The sequence below is a fragment of the Macaca fascicularis genome, chromosome 4, assembly GCF_037993035.2.
Source record: "Macaca fascicularis isolate 582-1 chromosome 4, T2T-MFA8v1.1".
Classification (NCBI taxonomy): Eukaryota; Metazoa; Chordata; class Mammalia; order Primates; family Cercopithecidae; genus Macaca; species Macaca fascicularis.
In genome coordinates this window covers 128,518,870-128,541,028 of record NC_088378.1, presented here as the reverse complement: position 1 = coordinate 128,541,028, position 22,159 = coordinate 128,518,870, and the positions used below count along the sequence as shown (strand labels likewise).

General features: G+C 49.0%; 2 protein-coding genes across 3 annotated transcripts in view; one reads left to right on the top strand and one right to left on the bottom strand.

The window, feature by feature from the left end:
• PPP2R5D (protein phosphatase 2 regulatory subunit B'delta) overlaps window positions 1-20,578 on the top strand; it is a 27,056-nt gene extending 6,478 nt beyond the window's left edge. The window contains exons 3-16 of the mRNA XM_015449390.3: window positions 14,641-14,857; window positions 15,089-15,288; window positions 15,374-15,484; window positions 15,592-15,684; window positions 16,125-16,255; window positions 16,389-16,448; window positions 16,555-16,663; window positions 16,881-16,934; window positions 17,248-17,418; window positions 17,516-17,643; window positions 18,705-18,806; window positions 18,901-18,973; window positions 19,119-19,235; window positions 19,387-20,578. Coding sequence (XP_015304876.1) covers window positions 14,641-14,857; window positions 15,089-15,288; window positions 15,374-15,484; window positions 15,592-15,684; window positions 16,125-16,255; window positions 16,389-16,448; window positions 16,555-16,663; window positions 16,881-16,934; window positions 17,248-17,418; window positions 17,516-17,643; window positions 18,705-18,806; window positions 18,901-18,973; window positions 19,119-19,235; window positions 19,387-19,524 — 1,704 coding nt within the window. The 3' untranslated portion in view covers window positions 19,525-20,578. The remainder of the gene's footprint in view (window positions 1-14,640; window positions 14,858-15,088; window positions 15,289-15,373; window positions 15,485-15,591; window positions 15,685-16,124; window positions 16,256-16,388; window positions 16,449-16,554; window positions 16,664-16,880; window positions 16,935-17,247; window positions 17,419-17,515; window positions 17,644-18,704; window positions 18,807-18,900; window positions 18,974-19,118; window positions 19,236-19,386) is intronic.
• MEA1 (male-enhanced antigen 1) lies at window positions 20,463-22,159 on the bottom strand. Of its 2 annotated transcripts, none has more exons than XM_005552962.4 (4): window positions 22,020-22,159; window positions 21,351-21,628; window positions 21,162-21,264; window positions 20,463-20,857 (listed from the first exon to the last, which is right to left on the bottom strand). In XM_005552962.4, the coding sequence occupies exons 1-4, from the start codon at window positions 22,045-22,047 to the stop codon at window positions 20,706-20,708; spliced, it is 561 nt and encodes a 186-aa protein (XP_005553019.2). In that variant the 5' UTR covers window positions 22,048-22,159; the 3' UTR covers window positions 20,463-20,705. The 2 variants fall into 2 exon arrangements, with proteins under 2 accessions (XP_005553019.2, XP_045246851.2); XM_045390916.2 differs by having other exon boundaries at window positions 22,132-22,159.

Genomic DNA, 22,159 nt, shown 5'->3' with positions numbered 1-22,159 from the left:
AGGTCTTACGGTTTTTTGGGAGAAGAGATTGATGAGCATATGTTTGGGGTTAACTATGCGTTTAGATGTTTCTCAGTACTTCTGCTGATAGGTCACCTCTAGAGAGGCACAAGCAGTTTTCACACCTCATTTTAGGCCTCATTTAAGTAATCAGAAGCAGAGTAGGTTTTCCCCATTTTATAGACATGGAAGTTGAGGACCACAGAAGAGGAATTATTCTTTCTTCTGCACTTATGTAGTATTCTACTTTTTTTTTTTTTTTTGAGATGGAGTCTCTCTCTTGTTGCCCAGGCTGGAGTGCAATGGTACGATCTCGGCTCGTTGCAACCTCCACCTCCCAGGTTCAAGCAATTCTCCTGCCTCAGCCTCCTGAGTAGCTGGGATTACAGTCATGTGCCACAATGCCTGGCTAATTTTTTATATTTTTAGTAGAGACGGGGTTTCACCATGTTGGCCAGGCTGGTCTTGAACTCCTGACCTCAGGTGATCCACCTGCCTCAGCCTCCCAAAGTACTGGGATTACAGGTGTGAGCCATTGTGCCCGGCCCTTATGCAGTATTCTAAATGTCTCTTTAATAATCCTTATCACTCAGCTCTGTGACCATTTGTTCCCATCTGTGTCTCTCAGACTGTGAACTCCAAGGGAAGGAGCTATGTTATTCTGCATTGCTTCTTTCCTATCTCTGTGTACTTGTGCAATTGGTTCATAGTAAATGCTTCTGGGAAGACACATTCTGGGCTCAATATCCCTTTCAGGAATGATGACATTTGTGGGACCCACAGGGAAGGTGGTTGGAAGCTGGTAACTTGACATTGAGAGCAGCAAGAAACAGGATTTTCTAAGTCATGAAAATCCTGGGAGAAGAAGGACAATTTAATGGGGAGTTCCCACCTTTTGCCTAACTAGCTCCTACTTCTTTAGTTCTTAGATGGGATGTTGTTTCCTTAAAGCAGCCTTTTTTGACCACCCACCCCTATCCCTTGCGAGGGCTCCTGTTAGTTACTCTTTTGGCCCTCAGTGCCTGGTAGCGCCGGTAGCACCTAAACACGACTGTAATGAAGTAATTCCTTGTGAATTCATTGTTTTATCAGCTGTCTCTTGTGTTAGCTAGCACAGGAGCTCCATGAGGCTCTCATTCACCCTGAAGGGCCTGACACAGCAGAAGCACCTAGCATTTGAATGCATTAGTGAGTGAATGAGTGAACGAGTGAATGAACAGATGCACCAATTTCAAATTAGAGCTGGAAAGGACCTTAGGGTCTGACATTATCAGTTCATAGATGGGAAAATGAAGCCTGAACAGGTTAAGGAGTATGCTGAGATCAGCTGCTATGATTTATTCACTGCCTTTTAAACAAATATGCCCAAGACAATGGGTCTATTTCAAGCAATCTGGGAAAGGAGGGTGTTGAGTTCACCTTGGGCTGTTTGATGAAACGCTGCTCAGGGTTCACAGATATGAGATGGCAGCAAGAATTATCCATGATTTTCTAGACATGTACTCATGTCTGGGATGGCAGGGGTATGCTGGAAAAGTTCGAGCTAGGATGTGAGGCTGTGGTCTTCAAAAGCTGTTTGGCACAGTCTTTCCCTTGCCCTTTTCTTGTCTGAAAGTTTGGGTTCTTCTAGCTAGTTTTGCTCTGTCAGGCATTTGCCAGAGCCTTTCTAATTGATCTAATAGTTATAGCAGTTAATGTGTATTTTATAGAGCAGTTACTTTGTGTTAGTTTCCTAGGGCAGCCATAATAAACTACTACAAATAAGCCAGGCACACTGGCTCACACCTGTAATCCTAATGCTTTGGGAAGCTGAGGTGGGAGAATTGCTTGAGGGCAGCAGTTTGACACCAGCCTAGGCAACATACAGAGACCTTGTCTCTACAAAAAAATAAAAAATAAAAAATTAGCCGGGTATGGGGGTATGTGCACTTGTACTTCCAGCCACACAGGAGGCTGAGGTGGAGGATCGCTTGAGTCCAGGAGTTCAAGGCTGCAGTGGGCAATGATCGTAGCACCCTGCACTCCAGCCTGGGTGACAGAATGAGACCCTGTCTCAAGAAAACAAAACAAAACAAAACAAATTACTACAAATTGGGTGGCTTAAAACAATAGAAATAGGCCAGGTCCAATGGCTCACACCTGTAATCCCAGCACTTTGGGAGGCTGAGGCGGGTGGATCACCTGAGGTCAGGAGTTCGAGAGCAGCCTGGCCAACATGGTAAAACCCTGTCTCTACTAAAAATACAAAAATTGGACTGGGCATGGTGGCTCATGCCTGTCATCCCAGCACATTAGGAGGCTGAGGCGGGTGGATCACCTGAGGTCAGGAGTTCGAGACCAGCCTGACCAACATAGTAATCTCAGCTACTCAGGAGGCTGAGGCAGGAGAATCACTTGAACCCAGGAGCCAGAGGATGCAGTAAGCCGATGTCGCACCATTGCACTCCAGAGTGGGCAACAAGAACAAAACTCCGTCTCAAAAAAAAAAAAAAAAAAATTAGCTGGGCGTGATGGTGGCACACCTGTTATCCCAACTACTGGGGAAGCTGAGGCTGGAGAATTGCTTGAACCCAGGAGGCGGAGGCTGCAGTGAATGGAGATCGTGCCATTGCACTCCAGCCTTGGCGACAAGAGTGAAACTCCGTCTCAAAAAACAAACAAAAAAACAGAAATATATTCTCTCTCAGCTCTGGAGGCCAAAAGTTGTAAAATTAGTGTCGGCAGGGCCATGTCCTTCAGAGGTTCTAAGGAAGAATCCGTTCCACATCTCTCTCCTAGATTCCGGTGGCTTTTGACCATCTTTGGCATTCCTTGTAGATGCATCACTTTAATCTCGCCTCTGTGTTCACACAGCATTCTCCTCCATGTGTCTCTGTCTCTGTCCAAATTTTCCTCTTGTAAGGACACCAGTCATATTGGACTTAGGTTTCACCCCAATCTAGTATGATCTCATTTTAACTTGATGACATCTGCAAAGACCCTGTTTCCAAGTAAGGTCACATTCACAGATTCTAGGTGGACATGAATTTGGTGGGGGAAGGGGGCAAGGGACAGAATACTGTGCAATACTATGTACCAGGCACCGTGCTAAGTACTTTGCATGCATTGTCTCATTTAACTTTCACAATACTCCCCTGAGATCCCTTTATTATTATTATTCCCATTTCATAGATGAAATTGAGGCTTAGAAATATTAACTGGGCACAGTGGCTCATGCCTGTAATCCCAGCACTTTGGGAGGCCGAGGAGGACGGATCACCTGAGGTCAGGAGTTGGAGACTAGCCTGGCCAACATGGTGAAACGCTGTCTCTACTCAAAATACAAAAATTAGCCAGGCGTGGTCCAGCTACTCAGGAGGCTGAGGCAGGAGAATTGCTTGAACCTGGGAGGTGGAGGTTGCAGTGAGCCGAGATTGTGCCACTGCACTCCAGCTTGGGGGAGAGAGCAAGACTCTGTCTCAAAAAAAAAAAAAAAAGGAAATGTTAAGTAGCTTTATTCAGCCAGTAAGGCAGTAAGGCAGAGCTGGAATTCAACCTAGGTCTGTGTGACTCTGGAGTCTCTTGTGGTCTTTAATGAAGTGATACTGCTAGCTCTAAGATTCTAGAAATAAATCCTAGAATGGAAAGGAGCCTCGGGATATCAGATCAGACACTGTTGACCTGCCTCTGCAGGTAAGGGTCTTTCCTGATCTGTCCTTGGAGAAAAAAATTCAATGTCCTCATGCCTGTAATCCCAGCACTTTGGGAGGCTGAGGCAGGTGGATCACCTGAGGTTGGGAGTTCGAGACCAGCCTGGCCAACATGGTGAAACCCCATCTCTACTAATAATACAAAAATTAGCCAGGCATGGTGGTGCACACCTGTAATTCCAGCCTGTAATCTCAGCTACTGGGGAGGCTGAGGCATGAGAATCGCTTGAACCCGGGAGATGGAGGTTGCGGTGAGCCAAGATCACGCCATTGCACTCTAGCCTGGGCAACAAGAGCAAAACTCCATCTCAAAAAAATAAAAATAAAAATTTAGTGTCATAGACTCCTGTACGTGCTGAGCCCTGTCCTGAGTCTGGAGTAGGGACAGAGGGAGGAATAAATTTTCCCCCACTTCAGCCTGTCCTCTCTGAGGCCAGAGTTGTTACTCTAAAAACCTTCTTGGTCTTATCAGTCCTCTACTTAAAAACCTGTTTTGGCATCTCACTGCTTACAAGTTAAAATCCAAACTCACTAGCATGGCACCCTCAACCCCTCTGAGCTGGCCCCACTCTTCTTCTAGCGTTAGTCCTGGCTTTGTGTCCCACCGAACTTCCCATATTTTTATTTATTTATTTATTTATTTATTTTGGAGATAGGATCTCACTGTGTTCCCCAGGCTGGAGTACAGTGGTACAGTCATGGCTCACTGCAGCCTCAACCTCTTGGGCTCAAGGGATCTTTTCACCTCAGCCTCCTGAGTAGCTGGGACTGCAGGCACGAGCCACTGTGCTCAGCTAAGTTTTGTATTTTTTGTAGAGATAGGTTCTTACTGTGTTGCCAAGGCTGGTCTTGAATTCCTGGACTGAAACAATCCTCCTGCCTTGGCCTCTGAAAGTGCTGGGATTACAGGTGTGAGCTACTGTGCCCTGCCCAACTTCCTGTCTTCTGATATGACAACCCCTTTATATGACTCAGGATGCTCACAGATGCAGTTCCACTGGTCTGGACTGCTTTATTTCGCCTGTGTCTTTTTTTGCCTATTAAACTCATGTTTATTCTTTCCTTTTTTTTTTGAGATGGAGTCTCACTCTGTTGCCTAGGCTGGAGTGCAGTGGCGTGATCTCGGCTCACTGCAACCCCCGCCTCCCAGGTTCAAGCGATTCTCCTGCCTCAGCCTCCCAAGTAGCTGGGACTACAGGCATGCACCACCATGCCCTCCTAAGTTTTCTATTTTTTTTTTTTTTTTAGTAGAGATGAGGTTTCACCATGTTGGCCAGGATAGTCTCCATCACTTGACCTCATGATCCGCCTGCCTCGGCCTCCCAAAGTGCTGGGATTACAGGCACGAGCCACTGTACCTGGCCATTTAAACTCATGTTTATTTTTTAAGAGCCAAAAAAGAAAAAAATAATAAAAACCAAATCAAAAGCCACCTCTTCAGGGATATCTTCCCTAATTCTTCCAGGCAGAGTTTGCAGCTCAGCCCTCTCTGTTCTTGCATTTTCTTTGTTCAGTTAGCTGCATTTGTGTCTGTCCTGCCTAGTGGACTGTGAGCTCTTTGATGGCAAGGGCCATGTTTTAGTCACCTTTAAAATTTTTTTTTATGGTATAGAATTTGCATATAAACGTTTAATCTTTAATGCTTAGCATGATGTTCAGTTAATAATTGAAGGAAGGAAAGAATTAAGCAACACTAGATGGAGCTCTAGACGTCACCACTGGAGAGAAGGCCTCTGTGATTTTTGGGATTTTAAACTAAAATGATCTTCATTTATTAGGCCAGTTAATTCATTATGCAAAAGAAATATAACATTTAATCTTTGCAGTTTTTCTGTTAATTGTATGTTTCATCTTTCTCTTATATTAAATACTTTCTATAGTGCTTAAATTATATTTCTATCTCTTTATTTATTTATTTATTTATTTATTTATTTTTGAGACAGACTCTTGCTTTGTTGCCCAGGCTGGAGTGTCTCGGCTCACTGCAACCTCTGCCTCCTGGGTTCAAGTGATTTTTGTGTCTCAGCCTCCTGAGTAGCTGGGATTACAGGCGCCCACCACCATGCTCGGCTAAATTTTGTAGTTTTATTTATTTTATTTTTGTTTATTTATTTTTTGAGACGGAGTTTCACTGTTGTTGCCCAGGCTGGAATGCAATGGCGCGACCTCAGCTCACTGCAACCTCCGCCTCCTGGGTTGAAGTGATTTTCCTTCCTCAGCCTCCTGAGTAGCTGGTATTACAGGCATGCACCACCACGTCTGGCTAATTTTGTATTTTTAGTAGAGATGGGGTTTCTCCATGTTGGTCAGGCTCATCTTGAACTCCTGATCTCAGGTGATCTGCCCGTCTCAGCCTCCCAAAGTGCTGGGATTATAGGTGTGGGCCACCATGCCTGGCCGTTATTATTTTTATTTTTATTTTATTTTTTGAGATGGAGTTCTGCTCTTGTCGCCCAGGCTGGAGTATAATGGCGCGATCTCGGCTCACTGCAATATCCACCTCCCAGATTCAAGCAATTCTCCTGCCTCAACCTCCCAAGTAGCTGAGATTACAGGCGCCCACCACCATGCTCGGCTAATTTTTGTACTTTTAGTAGAGACAGGGTTTCACCATGTTGGCTAGGCTGGTCTCCAACTCTTGACCTCCAGTGATCCGCTCGCCTCAGCCTCCCAAACTGCTGGGATTATAAGGGTGAGCCACCATGCCCAGCCAACCTTTGTATTTTTAGTACTGATGGGGTTTCGCCATATTGGCCAGGCTGGTCTTGAACTGGCCTCAAGTGATCTGCTGCCTTGGCCTCCCAAAGTGCTGGGATTACAGACGTGAGCCACCATGCCGGGCCCCTGTCTCTTTATTTATATTTGAATATTTGGGTTTAAATTTTTTTTTTTTTTGAGATTTTTTTTTTGGGGGGATTACAGACTTGAGCCACTGTGCCCAGCCTGGGTTTAAATTATTAATGGCAGCTGTGTTCAGAATAGGCTGGACCAGGATAGGTTCGGAGTAGGCACGTTTAGTTGGAATTTTCTGAGTATGAGTGTGGTGTGGAAATTCACAGTGCCACTTGATTGCTGGAGGCCTGAATCTAGGAAGACTTCTTGGAGTATGGATCCTGTTGAGAGTTTGGAAGTGAAAGCAGTAGTACTTCAGGCAGAAGAGATGGCCTCTATGGAGTCGCAGAAGTGAGGGCCAGATATGGTGGCTCACACCTGTAATCCCAGCACTTTGGGAGGCTGAGGTAGGTGGATTGCTTGAGCTCCAGAGTTTGAGACCAGCCTGGGCAACGTGGTGAAACCCAGTCTCTACAAAAACTACAAAAAATAAGGCCAGGCACAGTGGTTCATGCCTGTAATCCCAGCACTTTGGGAGGCTGAGGTAGGCAGATCACTTGAGGTCAGGAGTTCGAGACCAGCCTGGCCAACATGGTGAAACCCTGTCTCTACTGAAAATACAAAAATTAGCCAGGCATGGTGGTGCACACCTGTAATTCCAGCTACTCAGGAGGCCCAGGCAGGTGAATTGTTTGAGCCTGGGAGGCGGAGGTTGCAGTGAGCCGAGATCGCACCACTGCATTCCAGCCTGGGTGACAGAGCGAGACCCTTTCTCAAAATAAAATAAAATAAAATAAAATAAAATAAAGTAAAATAAAATAAAGAGTCCCACAAGTGAAACTGGGCAGGACAAAGTAGCGAGTGGAGGATAGATTGGCCAAGTTGCCTTTGGTCAGTGTCCACCCCTGCTTTGATGGCTGCAGAAGCTTCTCAGGAGACTCACTTGCCTTCTACCTCCAACCCAGGTGAACGGAGAAGTTAGAGGCTGGAGCTTCTAGGAGAAATGGTTGAATGCCCATGAGTAGGTGACATATCGCCCACCTCCCTCTGACATGCATGTTTCCTAGTGAAGGGTGAATAGACAGCAGTTACCTCATCGGGGTTTGGCAGCCAGGGGCTTTGCTGGCAGGAGCAGCTGTCTCTCAGATGCTTCTTGTGTCTGGATCTTGGGAGCCAATGGTCCTCATAAACCAGGGCAGCTCAGTGGGGTAGGGGGCAGGGCAGAGTAAGCCCACTCAGCTGCTCTCCAGCTGCTCTCCAGCCACTCCAGCCTTCAATAATGCAATACTAGTATAGAAAAGACCTTAGATATCAGCTCATTGGGTGGGTTTTGTTTTGTTTGTTTTGTTTTGTTTTGTTTTGTTTCTGAGATGGAGTCTTATTCTGTTGCCCAGGCTGGACTGCAGTGGTGCGATCTCAGCTCACTGCAATCTCTGTCTCCCAGGTTCAAGTGATTCTCCCACCTCAGCCTCCTGAGTAGCTGGGATTACAGGCCCCCACCATCATGCCTGGCTAATTTTTTGTATTTTTAGTAGAGATAGGGTTTTGCCATGTTGGCCAGGCTGGTCTCCTGACCTCAGGTGATCTGCCCGCCTCAGCCTCCCAAAGAGCTGGGATTGCAGGCATGAGCCACCATGCCCGGCCATTGGTGGGGCATAAAACCCTCTGTTCTCTCTAACCTTTACCGGAATAATGGTTGGGAAACCACTGATCTAGTCCTGCCACCTCTTTTTTTTTTGAGATGGAGTCTTGCTCTGTCGCCCAGGGTAGAGTGCAGTGGCGTGATCTCGGCTCACTGCAACCTCCACCTCCCAGGTTCAAATGATTCTCCTGCCTCAGCCTCCTGAATAGCTGGGATTACGGGTGCCTGCTACCGCACCCAGCTAATTTTTGTATTTTTAGTAGAGATGGGGTTTCACCATGTTGGCCAGGCTGGTCTCAAACTCCTGACCTCGTGATCTAGCCACCTTGGCCTCCCAAAGTGCTGGGATTATAGGTGTGAGCCACCGCGTCTGGCCACCTCTTTTTTTTTTTTTTTTTTTTTTTGACATAGGGTCTTGCTCTGAATCCCAGGCTGCAGTGCAGTAGTGTGATTTTGGCTCACTGCATCCTCTGCCTCCCGGGTTCAAGCAATTCTCCCATCTCAGGCTCCTGAGTAGCTGGGGTTACAGGTGTGCACCACCACACCCGCTAATTGTTTTTTTGCATTTTTAGTAGAGTCAGAGTTTCACCATGTTGGTCAGGCTGGTCTTGAACTCCTCACCTCAAGTGATCCACCTGCCTTGGCCTCCCAAAGTGCTAGGATTACAGACATGAGCCACCGTGCCTGGCTATCTTCTTGTTAGCAGAAAAAATTGAGGCCTTCCTTTTCCCTTTCTGGGAAGAATGCCTCTCTCTAGCTGCCTCCTCAGTGTGAGGTTTGTGGAAGTGCAGGGTGTCTGCATCTTACCTGGAAGGATGGAGTCTTGTCGTCAGGTTGGCACTGAGCCCCTCACCCTAGTATCACTAATGTTTCTCCCTCCAGACTCTGCTCCTAATGCTGTATAGCACCCTGTTCTGAGGATTCCTGAGTTGAGGCAGGAGAGGAAGAGCCTGTGGGGAGGAGCCTGGGCAGGAACTGAAAGCTTTGGCTCCTGGTCAACCAACCAACCAAACCTTCATTCAATTCCTATTAGGTGTCAGTGCTGGGGGCACCCACAGGTGTACAAACAGGGTCCTGGCTTTCAAAGGACTTGCCATCTAGTTAGGGGAATGACATATGAAGAGACTAAGATGTGTCACTAGGGGGTGAGCAGTCACAGAGCCAATGGAACAGACAAGTGGTATCAAAAGGAGGGGATGATACCCTAGGGCTGGAAAGATCTGAGAAGACTTTTTGGAAGAAGGTGGGACTTAAACGGAGTCTTGGAAGATGCAGTGATTTTCTAGGTCCCCCATTTTCTTTCTTTTCTTTTTTTTTTGAGACAGAATTTCACTCTTGTTACCCAGGGTGGAGTGTAATGGCGCGATCTTGGCTCACTGCTAAGATCAAGCAATTCTCCTGCCTCAGCCTCCTGAGTAGCTGGGATTACAGGCATGCACCACCTCACCCGGCTAACTTTGTATTTTTAGTTGAGATGGGGTTTCTGCATGTTGGTCAGGCTGGTCTTGAACTCCCAACCTCAGGTGATCCGCCTGCTTTAGCCTCACAAAGTGCTGGGATTGCAAGCTTGAGCCACTGTGCCCAGCCGGGGTTCCCCATTTTTAAACAAGGAGGATAATGGACTCAGCGGAACATTTGAGTTGTGCTAGCATAGGAAGGAGAGTCCAGGCTGCATTCCTAAAACCTGGGTATGGGAAATAATAGTAATAGTAGTGGTGGTAGTAGAAGGTACCTCTTATAAAATACTTCTTTAGGGCCGGGCACGGTGGCTCACACCTGTAATCCCAGCACTTTGGGAGGCCGAGGAGGGCAGATCACGAGGTCAGGAGATCGAGATCAGCCTCGTTAACATGGTGAAACTCCGTCTCTACTAAAAATACGAAAAAAAATTAGCCGGGCGTGGTGGCGTGCGCCTGTAATCCCAGCTACTCCAGAGGCTGAGGCAGGATAATTGCTTGAACCCGGGAGGCAGAGGTTGCAGTGAGCCGAGATTGTGCCATTGCACTCTCTAGCCTGGGCAACAGAGCCAGACTCTGTCTCAAAAAAAAAAAAAAAAAAAAAAAGTGCTTCTTCAGTGCCAGGAACTGTTCCATCTCTATCCTTACTATAGTGCTATTAGGTAGGTACGGTTGTCATCCCATTTTATAGATGAGAAAACTGAGGCACAGGCTCTCTGGATATTACTCAGCTAATAAGTGGCAGAGTGAGGATTGAACCCAGGCAGGCAGTCTGGCCCAAGCTGTTATTGAGCACCAACCTCCACAGATAAGGGTTTGGTTTTTTTTTTTTTTTTTTTTTTTTATTCAGAGTCTCACCCTGTCACCCAGGCTGGGGTGCAATGGTGTGATCTCAACTCACTGCATCCTCTGCCTCCTGAGTTCAAGCGATTCTCCTGCCCCAGCCTCCCGAGTAGCTGAGATTACAGGCATGTGCCACCACGCCCAGCTAATTTTTTGTATCTTTAGTAGAGACAGGGTTTCATCATGTTGGCCAGGCTGATCTCAAACTCCTGACCTCGTATTCCGCCCGCCTCTGCCTCTCAAATGCTGGGATTACAGATGTGAGCCACCGCGCCCGGCCTAGTTGTTCTTAAGGCAGGGAAATGAAGGCCCGAAGCAGGGGAGAGTCTGGATACACACCAAGTGCTGGCCCCCAACCTGCTTTTCTCCTACTACCACTCTCCCCCACCCTAAGGTGTGACTCATCTGCCATATGTAGAAAGGGAGACCGAAGACTCCAGATGCCTTGCCATGTCCAACACACGGGACCCACAGGCTGGACCCAGTGCTCCTCTCCTGTTCTCTCATCCCTAGATAGGTGACACGTCCATATCATTGTTTTTATAAAAAATTCAGAGGATGCAGTTAATAACATTTCTGTCTTCCTCTCCTCCCCCATCCCAGAGGATTTCAAGTTCTTCTATTAGGCCAAGAGGTCACCTTTCCCCCCTATGGTGAAGGCACGCAGCTGGACATGGCCTCTGCCTGGTCCTATTGTAGTCTCTGGTTGGGGGCAAGGGCTGTCCTGTGGCTTAGCTTCTCTCCTCTCCCAACAGGGGGCTGCCTGGACAGTCCAGGAGTACCTGTGGGCAGACAGCCCTGCAAATACCTATGTTTAGAATTCTGAAAATGGACTTCATGGGGCTGTAACACCTGTGTCTGGGAGCTGTACCTTTAAAAAGGGATAGCTTTTAGGCTAGGCACGGTGGCTCACGCCTGTAATCCCAATACTTTGGGAGGCCGAGGCAGGTGGATTAGTTGAGGTCAGGAATTCAAGACCAGCCTGGCCAACATGGAGAAACCCCATCTCTACAAAAAATACAAAAAGTAGTTGGCATGGTTGCGGGTGCCTATAATCCCAGCTACTCGGGAGACTAAGACAGGATAATCACATGAACCTTGGAGGTGCAGGTTGCAGTGAGCCAACATTGTGCCATTGCACTCCAGCCTGGATGACAGAGCGAGACTCCATCTCAAAAATAAATAAATACATAAAATAAAAAGGATAGCTTTTAAAAATTAGCTGCATTTCTCCCATTATAAAAGCAGTATCATAGTACACATGGAAGTAAGGCAGAAAAAAAGCAGTGTCAACTTGTAGAAAATTTAGAAATGCAGAAGTAATCTAATTCTACTACAGGAGATAGTCATTAACACAGTGGTGGACTTGGGCTTGTTCTTACCTTTTCTGAACCTCGTTTTTGGTTCTGTGCATGTGTTTTAATGTGAGCTCATTTTGCGTATCTAGTTTTGTACTGTATTTATTTTTTGATGTATTTATTTATTTATTTTTTGATACGGAGTCTCGCTGTCTCCCAGGCTGGAGTGCAGTGGCGTGATCTCGGCTCACTGCAAGCTCCGCCTCTGAGGTTCATGCCACTCTCCTGCCTCAGCCTCCCGAGTAGCTGGGACTACAGGCGCCCGCCACCACGCCCGGCTAATTTTTTGTATTTTTAGTAGAGACAGGCTTTCACCATGTTAGCCAGGATGGTCTCGATCTCCTGACCTGGTGATCTGCCTGCCTCAGCCTCCCAAAGTGCTGGGATTACAGGCGTGAGCCACTGCACCTGGCCTATGTATTTATTTTTTGAAGACAGAGTCTCGCTCTGTCACCCAGGCTGGAGCTGGAGTGCAGTGGCGTGAGCTCAGCTCACTGCAACATCCGCCTCCTGGGTTCAAGCAATTCTCTTGCCTCAGGCTTAAGCTGGGTCTACAGGCACCCACCGCCACGCCCGCCTAATTTTTTGTACTTTAATAGAGATGGGGTTTCACTGTGTTGCCCAGGCTGGTCTCAAACTCCTGAGGTCAGGCAATCCACCTGCCTTGGCCTCCCAAAGTGCTGGGATTACAGGCGTTAGCCACCGCGCCCGGCCTCGTACTGTCGTTATTTAAGTTAGCATAGGAAGCAATTTTCTGTCATTGTGTAGTTTTAGACCTTTTGTTTTATTTCCAAATTTTATAAGTATGAGAACAGATACATTGTTCAGAAAGTCAGATAGTACTACTATTGGGGTTGGAATGCAACTCTTAGCTCTTTCCTCATTAGATTCCTTTAGATTTTCACATTACATTATTTTCCTACTTTAGATTCCTTTAGATTTTCACATTAGATTATTTTCCTACTTTTTTTTTTTGAGATTTAGACATTATCTATTGACTTTCTACCATGGAAAATAAGTCCTCATCATTCTTATGCCTTTCTGCAGACATTTCCCTTCCTCCAAAAATACCACCATTTTGGGCAAATTACTGTGAATATGAAAATATTTTTTATAATGAAACTATGTATTACATAGTTTTTTCTTTTCTTTCTTCTTTTTTTTTTTTTTTTTTTGGAGACAGAGTCTCACTCACTGTGTCACCCAGGCTGGAGTGAAATGGCGCAATCTTGGCTCACTGCAACCTCCACCCGCCAGGTTCAAGCAATTCTCCTGTCTCAGCCTCCCGAGTAGCTGGGCTTACAGGCACCCGCCACCACACCCGGCTAATTTTGTATTTTTAGTAAGAGATAGGGTTTCACCTTGTTGGCCTGGCTGGTCTGGAACTCCTGACCTCAAGTGATACACCCACCCTGGCCACCCAAAGTGCTGGGATTACAGGCGTAAGCCACTGCACCTGGCCCATAGTTTTCATAAATATAATATTAACTCCTGATATTACATTTGTTCATTTTCTGTTATAAATGAGGTTGTTAAAAGTATTTGTGCACAAAGCTTTTTTTTTTTGTTTGTTTTGGCCTGGCTCCTTCTGCCTCCTCTAAAGCGTTTTTTTTTTAATTTATGATTTTTATTAAGCTAAATTTCTAATAGTAAAGTACTAAGACATGGGAATGAATTTCTTTCTTTTACCTGTTTAAATTTGAAAATTTTTATTTTTAGAGACAGGGTGTTGTTTTGTTGTTCAGGCTGGAGTGCAGTTGGTACGATCATAGCTCACAGCAGACTTGAACTCCTGGGGGCAAAAGGGATCCTCCAACCTTGAGTGGCTGGAACTGCAGGCATGTGCCACCACACCTGGCTAATTTAAAAACATTTTTTATAGAGATGGGGTCTTGCTATGTTGCTCAGGCTGGTTTCAAACTTCTGGCTTCAAGTGATCCTCCTGCCTTGGCTTCCCAAAGTGTTGGGATTACAGGCGTGAGCCACCATGCCTGGCCTTTCTTTTACTTTTTTTGTTTTTGTTTTTGTTTTTTTGAGACGAAGTCTCGCTCTTGTCACCCAGCCTGGAGTGCAATGATCTCAGCTCACTACAACCTCCACCTCCCGGGTTCAAGCGATTCTCCTGCCTCAGCCTCCCAAGTAGCTGGGATTACAGGCGCCTGCCACCACGCCCCGCTAATTTTTGTATTTTTAGTAGAGACGGGGTTTCAACATGTTGGCCAGGCTGGTCTTGAACTCCTGACCTCAGGTGATCCACCCGCCTTGGCCTCCCAAAGTGCTGGGATTGCAGGTTTGAGCCACCGCACCTGTGATTGAAGACTGTCACACATTCAGTAAAGGATCTTAAGTATACTGCTCAATAAATTTTAGGTATGTATCTGCCATGCACCACTTTGCAGGTCCAGTCAAGATGCAGGATGTTTACATTACTCAGAAGGCTCCTCATGTCTCTTCTTATTCCTCATGTGTCTTCTTAGCAATACTCACCCCGTTTCCCCTGGCAACATAATCACTTTTCTGACTTCTGTCACCGTCAATCCATCAGTTAGCTTTACCTGTTCATGAACTGGAATGAACATTTTGAAGGCTCTTGATGCACAGGCAGTGGGCATCTCTTTGGGAGATGTGACTTCTTGACTGCTCCCTGCCAGGGCTACAGCACAGTTATCTCTGTAACCCTGGCCTTAGCTCCTTCAGGACAGGAGACAGCTGCTCACTGCCCAGGCCTGTGCAGGCATAAATGGACTGGGGGATGGCTAGGCCCAGGGTGGGAGGCATATCTTGGGAAGTAGATTTCAACAGGTGACTTGTTTGACCAGGCCCAGCCGCAGCCCCAGCCCCAGCCCCAGCCCCAAGCCCAGTCTCAGCCACCATCGTCCAACAAGCGTCCCAGCAATAGCACGCCGCCCCCCACGCAGCTCAGCAAAATCAAGTACTCAGGGGGGCCCCAGATTGTCAAGAAGGAGCGACGGCAAAGCTCCTCCCGCTTCAACCTCAGCAAGAATCGAGAGCTGCAGAAGCTTCCTGCCCTGAAAGGTACTTCGCAACTGGTCACAGGGGTTGTTGTACCAGGTCTAGGGGGCATTGGGAGTTGGTGGAATGGAAGTTTTGGGGTATTTGGGGGGGAAGGGAGTTCCAGAGAATGTGGGAAGGGGGTGCCAGGGAGCAGGATGGTGGCAGGGTGGGTTAAGGGAAAGCCCTTGAAGGCAAGCAGGGCATTGCAGTGAAGGACTATAGAGGAGAACCTGACTACTGGGGCCCCCACAGATTCGCCAACCCAGGAGCGGGAGGAGCTGTTTATCCAGAAGCTACGCCAGTGCTGTGTCCTCTTTGACTTCGTGTCAGACCCACTCAGTGACCTCAAATTCAAGGAGGTGAAGCGGGCAGGACTCAACGAGATGGTGGAGTACATCACCCATAGCCGTGATGTTGTCACTGAGGCCATTTACCCTGAGGCTGTCACCATGGTGGGCACAGGGAAAGGACACAGGGGGAACTGGCGGGGGGCTCTGGAGAAGCCCAGGTGGAGCTCTAACTGACCCTACCCCTCAGTTTTCAGTGAACCTCTTCCGGACGCTGCCACCTTCATCGAATCCCACAGGGGCTGAGTTTGACCCAGAAGAAGATGAGCCCACCCTGGAAGCTGCTTGGCCACATCTCCAGGTACCAGGGCAAGGGGGGCAGGTTGGCCCTGGCTGCAGGGAGTGGGGCAGTAGAGGCCTGCAAGTCCTTGGGAACATCCCCTTAGTGGTGTGCCTTTTCCCCTATAGCTCGTGTATGAGTTCTTCTTACGTTTCCTTGAGTCTCCTGATTTCCAGCCAAACATAGCCAAGAAGTACATCGACCAGAAGTTTGTACTTGCTGTGAGTCCCTGAGTTCCTGTCCTTGCCTTCTCTTTCCATTCCATGCCCCACTCATCTGTCTCCCAGTGGCTCTTCCCCCTTATGCTGAATATATTGGGTTTCATCCATGTCTGGTATGAGGAGGCTATAAAGGGTTAAAAAACAAACAAACAAACAAACAAACAAAAAACCCTACTCTGGCCTTAAGAAACTAACAGCATAATGGTAGGAAACAAAAGCAACAGAGTACCTCTCTCCAGTCAATACGAAGGCATCACTTTGGACGTCTCAGTACAAATACAATAGAATCAGCAATACAATAGAATCACTCTGCTTTCTAAGACTTGCTGGCCCCCATTCCAGGGGACCTCTGCACTTCCCCTGGCAGGACCTATGTCACCAGGGCCCCACCTTCCCTGGCTGCTGCCTCACTGGCTGCTTTCCCTCCCTCATGCCCCTAGCTCCTAGACCTATTTGACAGTGAGGATCCTCGAGAGCGGGACTTCCTCAAGACCATTTTGCACCGCATCTATGGCAAGTTTTTGGGGCTCCGGGCTTATATCCGTAGGCAGATCAACCACATCTTCTACAGGTGAGGCCAGGAGCCCAGGCTTAGGAGCAAAGCATTCTGCTACTGAGGTGGGGTGGGAGCAGGGAGGTGGGGGGACTGTACAGAATGCTGGAGGGACATCAGGGGTTGTCAAGAGCCATTTTTCTTCCCTCAGGTTCATCTATGAGACGGAGCATCACAACGGGATTGCTGAGCTCCTGGAGATCCTGGGCAGGTAAGAGGCTGGGTGGGGGCACAGATGCCTGAAAAAGGTTGGGAGGATTGGTGCACTGAACTTGGATCTGACCCTCTGGTCCTAACAAATGTCCCTTAATTCCTAGCATCATCAATGGCTTTGCCCTGCCCCTTAAAGAAGAGCACAAGATGTTCCTCATCCGTGTCCTGCTTCCCCTTCACAAGGTCAAGTCCCTGAGTGTCTACCACCCTCAGGTGAGCTGCCTTCCTCTTGATAATGTCCAACTCAGGCAGCAGAGAAAACAGTGGGCAGGAAGGTGTTCCAGCTGGGATAGGGGAAGCATAGGGAGCAGGGGTGATAATTCCTTCCCTCCACCTCCCCTTCCCTTCTGGGATCTTGCTTCTATCACTGACTTCTCTGAGAACTTCTAGGACCTACACCTCACCTCCTTTCTACCTCACACTTTTGCAGCTGGCATACTGTGTGGTACAATTCCTGGAGAAGGAGAGCAGTCTGACTGAGCCGGTAATTCCCCTTCCGGGCCCCAAGGCCCACCTCTTACTGTTGTCAGCATCACTTGCCAGTCTGTACCTACTGGGGGTGCCATAAGGGGGTGCTCAGGAGGGCTGTGACCTGACTGGTAACATGGTTTCCACTCTGAAGGAGAAGCGAAACCTATATACACCTAGGAAACAGATCTAAGGCAAAGAAACGGGCAGCTGGCTGAGATTACCCAAACTGTGCCCACCAGGGTGGGGGAGAGAGCAGGTAGGAAAACTTTCTGGAGACCTAGGCAGGTGCAAAGAATTTTCATCCCCATGCCCTCCTTGTCTCCCAGGTAATTGTGGGACTTCTCAAGTTTTGGCCTAAGACCCACAGCCCCAAGGAGGTGATGTTCTTGAATGAGCTGGAGGAGATTCTGGACGTCATTGAACCTTCCGAGTTCAGCAAAGTGATGGAACCCCTCTTCCGCCAGCTGGCCAAGTGTGTCTCTAGCCCCCATTTCCAGGTGAGACTCCAACCCAGCACATCCCAACCGCTGCCAGAAACTGAGAAGGTCTTGAGTGAAATGGGCAGCACCCACCGAGTCCGCCTCTTTCCACCAGGTGGCAGAGCGTGCTCTCTATTACTGGAACAATGAGTACATCATGAGCCTGATAAGTGACAATGCTGCCCGAGTCCTCCCCATCATGTTCCCTGCACTCTACAGGAACTCCAAGAGCCACTGGAACAAGTAAGGCGCTGGGGTGGGGCTGGGTGGTGGGGATCCAGTTTGGGAAACTTTGAGGGTATGGAAGAACTAAAGAGCCAGGGGTCTCACCTGGTCACCCAGCAAGTGGGGCTGATGTCCCCTACATATTGATAGGACCTTGAGGGGCTGACTGGAGCAAAAAAAGCCTGCGTACCAAGATCTCTGTGATACCAAACAGCAGGGCAGCGGCCTGTGTTATACCACTCCTTGGGGTCAGCTATTCTGCAGTCCTATCACAGCTTTGGAGATGTAATTCTATGCAGTGAGAAGCTGATGTGACCCTCTTTGAGAGTCTGTGTAAAGAATCCCAGGGTTTTAGGCCAGGCACGGTGGCTCACGCCTGTAATCCCAGCACTTTGGGAGGCTGGCGAGGCGGGTGGATCACGAGGTCAGGAGTTTGAGACCAGCCTGCCCAACATAGTGAAACTCCCATCTCTACTAAAAATACAAAAATTAGCTGGACGTAGTGGCAGATGCCTGTAGTCCTAGTTACTTGGGAGACTGAGGCAAGAGAATCACTTGAACCTGGGAGGTGGAGGTTGCAGTGAGCCAAGATCATGCCATTGCACTCCAGCCTGGGCAACAGAGTGAGACTCCGTCTTAAAAAAAAAAAAAAAAAAGAAAGAAAGAAACTCTCTCTCAGGGTTTTGAAAAGACTTTTCTGCTAAAAGCAAGCACACTGTGGTGCAGATGCAGTCCGTCATGCTGCATCTACATGCCCATCATGCTGCTGGGAGGCCATTAGTATGGGTTAGAGAGTGGGAAAGGATGGGAGGTAGGCAGGGGTGAGGGAAGGATGGGGTGAAGAGCATGGGGTGAGGGAAGGATGGACACGTGGACCAATATTTGTGAAGACCATGAAATGCCAGTCTCAAACCAGGTGATTTGGCCAGAGTTCTCTTCTGATACTGCATAGAGGTTTGTGAACTGGACATAGTAAATGACAAAGCTCTTAGCAGAGATACCCCTGTGAGAGAACAAATTGAGTTCCTCGCACTAAGGGCAGGCTCTGGCCTCCTACTCATCTTTCTTCCTGGTGGTAGGACAATCCATGGACTGATCTACAATGCCCTGAAGCTGTTTATGGAAATGAATCAGAAGCTGTTTGATGACTGCACACAACAATACAAGGCAGAGAAGCAGAAGTGAGTATCTCTCTCCCCGGGAGACTTTCATCTTCTACCACCAGCTCACTGTGTTTCTCTCAAGCCCAAACCCAATCCTACTTTTGCTCCTCAGGGGCCGGTTCCGAATGAAGGAAAGGGAAGAGATGTGGCAAAAAATTGAGGAGCTGGCCCGGCTTAATCCCCAGGTGAGGTTTTCCTGCCACTGCTGTGAACCGAGGGGCCAGCCCATCTTGAGCTGGGGAGAGTTTGTTAGGGGAGGAATATGGGGCACACAGGCCTCCAAGCCTCTGAAGTGGCTCTCACCACTTGTCCATGTCTCCTCTCACTCAGTATCCCATGTTCCGAGCTCCTCCACCACTGCCCCCTGTGTATTCGATGGAGACAGAGACCCCCACAGCTGAGGACATCCAGCTTCTGAAGAGGACTGTGGAGACTGAGGCTGTGCAGGTGGGAGGGCAATGTAGCAGGGTGGAGCAGAAATAATAGTTCTGGAAGGGAGAGGAGACGGAAACAGCACAGCCAAAGAATAAGGGGAGGAAACAATAGAATTCACTGGGAATTGGTCACCGTTCCTCTCCTTGTCCCTATTCACACACAGATGCTAAAAGACATCAAGAAGGAGAAAGTGCTGCTGCGGAGGAAGTCGGAGCTGCCCCAGGACGTGTACACCATCAAGGCACTGGAGGCGCACAAGCGGGCGGAAGAGTTTCTAACTGCCAGCCAGGAGGCTCTCTGACCCCTCACATTCCTACCACAGGGCCACAGCCCACTCAGCCCTGGGACACTGCCCCGGCCCTCCACACTCTGCTCCCTACTGGCTGACTTGGGGGAAGGCAGCGCCTCTCTAGCTACTCCAGGGAGGGGGATGCGGGCACTTGAAGCAGGGACACCCACAGAGTGGTCCCTCTTCTCCCCAAAAGGTGTTCATGCCTCCCTGTGGCTAGTACAGGCTGAGCACTAAGATGCTTAGGGCTCAGACAACCTGGGGATGCCTGTCCCCTACCTGCTCCTCACCCACAGCTACCTGAGGCTGCTCTGAGAAGTACACACAGGAATACATATGCTCCTCTATTCTTCCCTTCATCCTCATTTGAACGCCAGGTGTCTCCCCTCCTCTCTCTCCCCTGCAGAGGCATGTAGGGAACAGCAGAGATTATTCTCACCAAAGTTATGTCAAGCCCCATTGGCCCCTGGAGTAGCTGGAGGGAAGCCAACCCCCTGCAGCACAAACAGGCCCCCCAGCCGCAGCCGTGTGCTGGCAGATAGGGTTGTACTATTTTTTCTTACCCCATGCCTGACCAAGGGAGGTCAAAAGGAGAAAAGCATAGGCTGTGGACAATAACTGATGAATATAGGGCCCAGATGGACCAAGTGTGGCCGGGGAGGGATGAACAAACACCCTACCCCATGCCCTGTCTTTGGTGAGCAGCAGCCCTGGGGTCACAGACATGGAAGGGACCACCTGGGGCTGACTGCTTTTCTGTGCTGTTGGTTCCCAAAACTATAAAGAAGGAAGCAGGGAGCGGTGCCCCAAGCATGGCTCCTGCCAACACCTATTTATTTCCTTGTTTGTGCTATGCTGGGCAGGCCTTCTCTTGTCCCTTGTAGGTACCTTGGAGGGGCCAGGGGCTGAGGAGGGCTGGACCCAGGTTCCAGGGGCGCAGGCAGTGCGGCTTTTGGCTGTGTACATAGGGTGCTTTATTCTCCACAGAGTGATACATGCTAAGGTGGGTTGGGCTTGGGCCGATGTCCCCATATGTACAGAACTGAATAAAGTGGGTCTCTGAGAAGTCTGATGTGCCTTGATGTGGAAAGGGAGATGGGGAAGATGGAAATGGACGTTACAACCAGGGATGTGTTCAGTCCTGTGCTGGTTCTGGCCTGGAATGTAGGAAGATAAGGCAGCTCTCACTGTGGTCACTTCCAAGCAGGGGATGCCTGCCGGGCTTGGAGGGCTTTCTGTACCACATCTTCCCACTGGGCATCCGATATCTCCCGAGCCCAGGCAGGAACCCCTGGCGCAGGCAGGCTTACTCCAGCCATCGTCCTTTTCACCAGCTCTACATGTTCTGAAATCAGAGCCAGAGGCCACTCAGGTATAGAAATAATGGGACCAGCTCCCCTCCCCAATCCCTGAATCAACCCAGAGCCCTTGGGCTGGTAGGGTCACCAAATCCATCTTGTTACTTCAAGGCAAGCCTGCCCATCCCCAAAGATAGCAGAAGAGCATTTCACTTGGACTCTGAAGTCTACAAAATCTTAGTTTACAAACTATCTTTTTAGGATAGGGTCTTCCTCTTAAACTTCCTTCTACTGACTCATGCCAGTTCATTTCCTTAGTAATTATTCCAGAATGAAAGAATGATCTTTTACCTGGGTCCATGGGAATAGAGCTGTGGTTGTTCAACGCTGTAGCTCCCTCCTCATCTTCATTTTCACTCTCTAATGGTGGGTCTGGCAAATGAAGCCCCAGGGCCTGCAGAGCCAGAGAAGACTGTTTGGGTCCAGGCTTTCAGGGAGCCCAGCTTCACCTGTTGAGGAACCATCCCTCCTCCACCCTACCTGGATTCGATCCTGGATGTCAGCAACTACATCTCCATCCCCCACTGGTGCCAGTTCCACCTCCTCTTGTTCAGGATCTTGGTTCAGGGGCTGGTAGGAGTAGCCAGCTGGGCCCGACCCCGTTTCCTCCTGCTCTTCCTCAGGCTCCTCACTGCTCCAATCCCCAGTGCCTTCTGAAGGGCCCTGATGTGGTCCCAGTTCCTCAGTCTGATTGGGGAAGATACGCTCAGGGCCCATGGTGTCTCCCCCTAGAACTACTGTTGCCATCCGGGCAGGGGCTGCAAGAACAGGGAGGCGATAGGACAAGGATTGGATGAAACCAGGCCCATGTTCATCCTCTCATCATCTCTTTGTGGTCTCCTGTGTGCAAAATAACCAGCTCCTCCCCGAGGCTCCTGCATCCTCCACCCCTCCGCCCCGCTTCCAGCCTCTCGTTCCTCCCCCTTAGTCGGGGCTCTTATCTTGAACCAGGCCCCATCCGCCTTGCTCCGCCACTTCCTAATTAAACGCCCAACCGGAGGCCCTGCCACCTCCTAAAAGACACCCCTTCCAAAATCCCGGCTCCCCCGCCACGCCTCCCCCGCGACTTGGGAACTCTGGGTCATCAGAGTCCCCTAAACAGGGCGTACCCGCCCCCTTCTCCCCTCTCCTAGAAGTCCCCCTCTGTACCGCCTGACAGATGCCCTTCAGGCCCCATGGGCTCCCCTCAAATGGCCCCAGCTGCGGCGTCCCCCACCCGCCCCCATCCGAATCCCGTCGCCGGTGTTTCCGCGCGCCTCACCCGCTCAGAGCCCGTGGCCTCCACTTCC

Coding starts and splice junctions, on each gene's coding strand:
- MEA1 (XM_005552962.4), bottom strand. CDS start 22,047: ATGGGGCCTGAAGGGCATCTGTCAGGCG. Junction 21,629..22,019: donor TGAAGGGCATCTGTCAGGCG/GTACAGAGGGGG, acceptor CTGTTCTTGCAG/CCCCTGCCCGGATGGCAACA. Junction 20,858..21,161: donor CTCTATTCCCATGGACCCAG/GTAAAAGATCAT, acceptor CTCTGATTTCAG/AACATGTAGAGCTGGTGAAA.